The sequence below is a fragment of the Poecilia formosa genome, unplaced genomic scaffold (genome assembly GCF_000485575.1).
Source record: "Poecilia formosa unplaced genomic scaffold, Poecilia_formosa-5.1.2 Scaffold251, whole genome shotgun sequence".
Classification (NCBI taxonomy): domain Eukaryota; kingdom Metazoa; phylum Chordata; class Actinopteri; order Cyprinodontiformes; family Poeciliidae; genus Poecilia; species Poecilia formosa.
In genome coordinates this window covers 956,612-960,280 of record NW_006800190.1, presented here as the reverse complement: position 1 = coordinate 960,280, position 3,669 = coordinate 956,612, and the positions used below count along the sequence as shown (strand labels likewise).

Below are 3,669 nucleotides of genomic sequence, written 5' to 3'. Positions count from 1 at the left end.
GCACAAACGAAAATTTTTGCTGCACAAACCAGCACAAACGTAGCACAAACGTTTGACACCAATTTTGTCTGATTTGAAGAAGGTGGGGGGCCAACTTCACTCAGGTAAGTACTTGGAGTCAGTTTTGTGTTTATGTTAGCCAGCAGCTACAATTAGCATAACTGTTAGTAAGTACAGGGTTTCCCCCTGCTAATGTATTATAAGCTCCCCAGCCCCACGTCAGGCTAAGCGCTGCTTGTTTTTGTTTTTAGAAAAATTAATAATTGGAAAAAGAAAAAAAAAATTCTTATAATTGAATAAATCTGCTCTGAGCAGTGCTCTCGGACCAATCACACCCTCTGTCGGTTGCTTCGCGCGCTACCGCTGCTTGATCTCTGAAGTTTACCTCTGTGCTGATCACGCGCGCCTCCTTTCACTCAAACTGGACACAGGCTGACCTGTATGGATATTTACATCAACCCCCTGTGAGGAATTATTATTCTTTGGAGAACTCTACATCAAGTTAAGAGTTTAAAACCCACCGCGTTAGCTCTGGTTGCACAGCTCTACTTTAAAGCAGGAATAACTTGTAGTCGCGCTTTCAGAGGAGCGAGTTGAGAAGTGGTGAGAATGATTTATGTTTGTGAACAAAGAATTATGTGCGGCATTTACATCTGCGCTGACAAAGTTTATGTATGCGTCCTGGTTGGCTTGCATTAGTGGTTAACGAATCAGCGCTAACCGATCATCAAGCAAGTTCAGCCCGGTGAGGAAATTTTGCGCTCTCCTTGTAGTGACGCATCAAGCTGGTTTTATATTATTGTATTATTATTTTTAGTATTATTTTTCCGGTTACACGATGCATCAAATCATATCAAATGCGTTGTCTACTTGGAGTTAATACGCGCGGCCGCACGGAGATCTGAGAAACTCATCCCATAAGCTTAAGCAAACAAGACAGCTTCTGTAGCACTTATTAAAACTCGACACTAAATGGAAGAGCTACTAAAGCCACATTAGCAGCATTAAATGAAATCTCCCGTTTGTTAGGGTATCTCTCCATCTCTCCATCTCTCATCATGCAGGGCCGGTCCAAGGGTGTATGAGGCCTTGAGCAGAATTTGACTTAGGGGTCCCTCTTGCTGCTAAAAACATCAGCACCTCTAAGAGCTCCTGTATTAGATTTAATCTGGGAGAGGGGGAGTAGTTTAATTGGCCAACCTAAAAAAACAATCAGTTATAATTGGAGTTTACTAATTTGTATTTGTGAACAAACAGAGCTCAAACTCAAAGATTAAACTTGCCAGCTCATTAAAATCTTAAACTTGAATGTTAAACAATTTATAGTCTTTTAATTTATGTATGCTGAAACCATTAAATCAAATTCAGCAGCATTGATAATCTCAATAAACAAATGTTACATTTATATATCTGTGGTCTGCGTTAAAATATTAGCATTTATTGAGCCCCTGAAGCCCTGGGGAGCTGTTGACTTAATTAGGATTAAACAGAAGTGCAAATAATTGATATTCATCTTAATTGCATTTTTCGATTTGTTGCTTTTAAGGCTAGTTGTGGATATAAGTAGCGTTTCACTGGCGATGTTATCCTGCAACATAACAGTTACCCAGTAATATTTTTACATTTCCTGTCAACTTAACATCTTTCAATACAAAAACACGGTGGACCGCCTCGGCACCCCAACCACCAGGCTTAGCAAGTTTTCTGGGGGAAACGCCGAATCAATGTCTAGCCCAGTTTTTTTTTTTTGTTTGTTTGTTTGTTTTTAAACAGAGCTTTCACCACAGTAAACCAAACAAACCAATTTTCATAGTAATTTTACCTGAAAATAACACGATCAATATAACGAGCATACTGGTTGCAATAAAAGAAGACAAGATTTAGTTAAAACCATTTTTTGGTTGCTTCCCAGATGAAAGCAACCATTAAAAGACTCACAACGGTGCCAGAAGCTACAAGTCTCCTTTTTGTGCTTACATATGGACCCAGAAATGCCCTGAAACACTCTCCTGTTCATTATTTTGTATTCATGTTTAAAATGAACATGAATTCATCTTGATTTTACAAATACCATGTAACATTTTTACATGGTAAAATGTTAAGTCTGCTTTACATGTGTAAAATTTTACTATTGCGTTACTTTTCCAGTAGCTGTGTGAAAAATAAATGGAACATTTTTTTATGTAAGGAACAACAGGTAATATTCAATTATGTAATGTTGAAATAATGTTGTTTATGAATGTAACTTACATTTAGTTAAGCTAATAAGAATGAGGAACAATTACTGATTAACATGAGTAATGATTACTGATATATATGATTAAAGGATGACTTAATGACTCATAAACATTCATTTTAAAACCTTGAGTTCTTTTGTAACGGATTATCATGGACACAAGGTTCTATATTATTTGCATCAGGTAATAGTGTGGGTTCCTCACCTTGTTTTGGTCAGTCCAGAAGAGGTAAAATCCATGAGGATCCACATGTAGAGTCACTGGAGTAACTGTTGACAAATCCTGGAAATATATAAATGTATGGAGTCAGTGACAAGAAGAGGAGTCTTTCTGCAGAAAACATTTTAGAAGTGAAAGAAACATTTTAAAAAATCCTGATAAGTGTCTCATCACACAGATCACAGCTTTCTACTATACAAATTATGCAATCAGTCCACCTGTTCTGGTGACACAAAACTGTGTTGATTCATCAGTGTTAAAAGATGATTTTACTAGAAACTAGCATAAACTTCTGATGACGCAACTCATTTGAGAGCATTCATGTTCAGCTAGCATCCCATGGCAGCTTCAATTGGAACTCTGCTGGATGTGGTCCAGCTGTATGTCCATAGAACAACACTAATATAATTATTAGTCACTATTTCAAAAATTAAAAGTTGTGTGTTCATCTGCATTTAAAAATGTTATTCTTTCTTGTGTAGTTATATAAAAAGCATTTAGCATAAAAAGGAGCACAGCATTATTATTAAAAAATTAATAACAAAAAGGAAGATAAATTGACCATGACCTTTTACATGTAAGGAAGCTGTTTAGTAAGCACCCATAAGCAGCGTCTGCATTCCTACTCACATAAATACACATTGTGATGTCACATCGTTTTCTTATGTAATAAAGTGATGACCTCTCACTGCAAGAATTAGCATGTTACAATAGCTTAGCTAATTTAGATTGTATTATTTTATTTTTTGTGCTTAATTTAACTTTGTGTCTTAAGAAATACCTTTATGTCTTTTTAGGAGTGTTTGTAAAGGATTCTTATAGTAATGTTGATGTGGACCCCAGGAAGAATAGTCTCTACTAATGGGAAATAGTCTCAACTGTAGTAGAGACAAATGGGGATCCTTAAATTAAGAAATAAACAAATTCTTAGTTTGTTGTTTGCAGCGCTACATGTTAGTGATTCTCTCTGGTTACGCTTACTTTTATTTGTTTTTTACTTTTGGACAGTTATAATTGTGTAGCCAAAATCCCAGAAGAGTTGAAAATGAAGCTCTTCCATCAATCAAAAAAGGCATGGATCTTATTCCCTACTTCAACGTCTTTCTAACCATAGGGCCTGACAGATTTAAATTGCAGCTGCAAAAGCAAATGAGGTGGATTAGCAGTGCTAGGACACTTATTGTGGAATATCGCCTCCTGATATATATATCAG

General features: G+C 36.3%; 1 protein-coding gene across 1 annotated transcript in view; it reads right to left on the bottom strand.

Moving 5' to 3' along the window:
• plcb1 (phospholipase C beta 1) overlaps positions 1-3,669 on the bottom strand; it is a 40,635-nt gene that overhangs the window by 34,393 nt on the left and 2,573 nt on the right. The window contains exon 2 of the mRNA XM_007569920.2: positions 2,442-2,519. Coding sequence (XP_007569982.1) covers positions 2,442-2,519 — 78 coding nt within the window. The remainder of the gene's footprint in view (positions 1-2,441; positions 2,520-3,669) is intronic.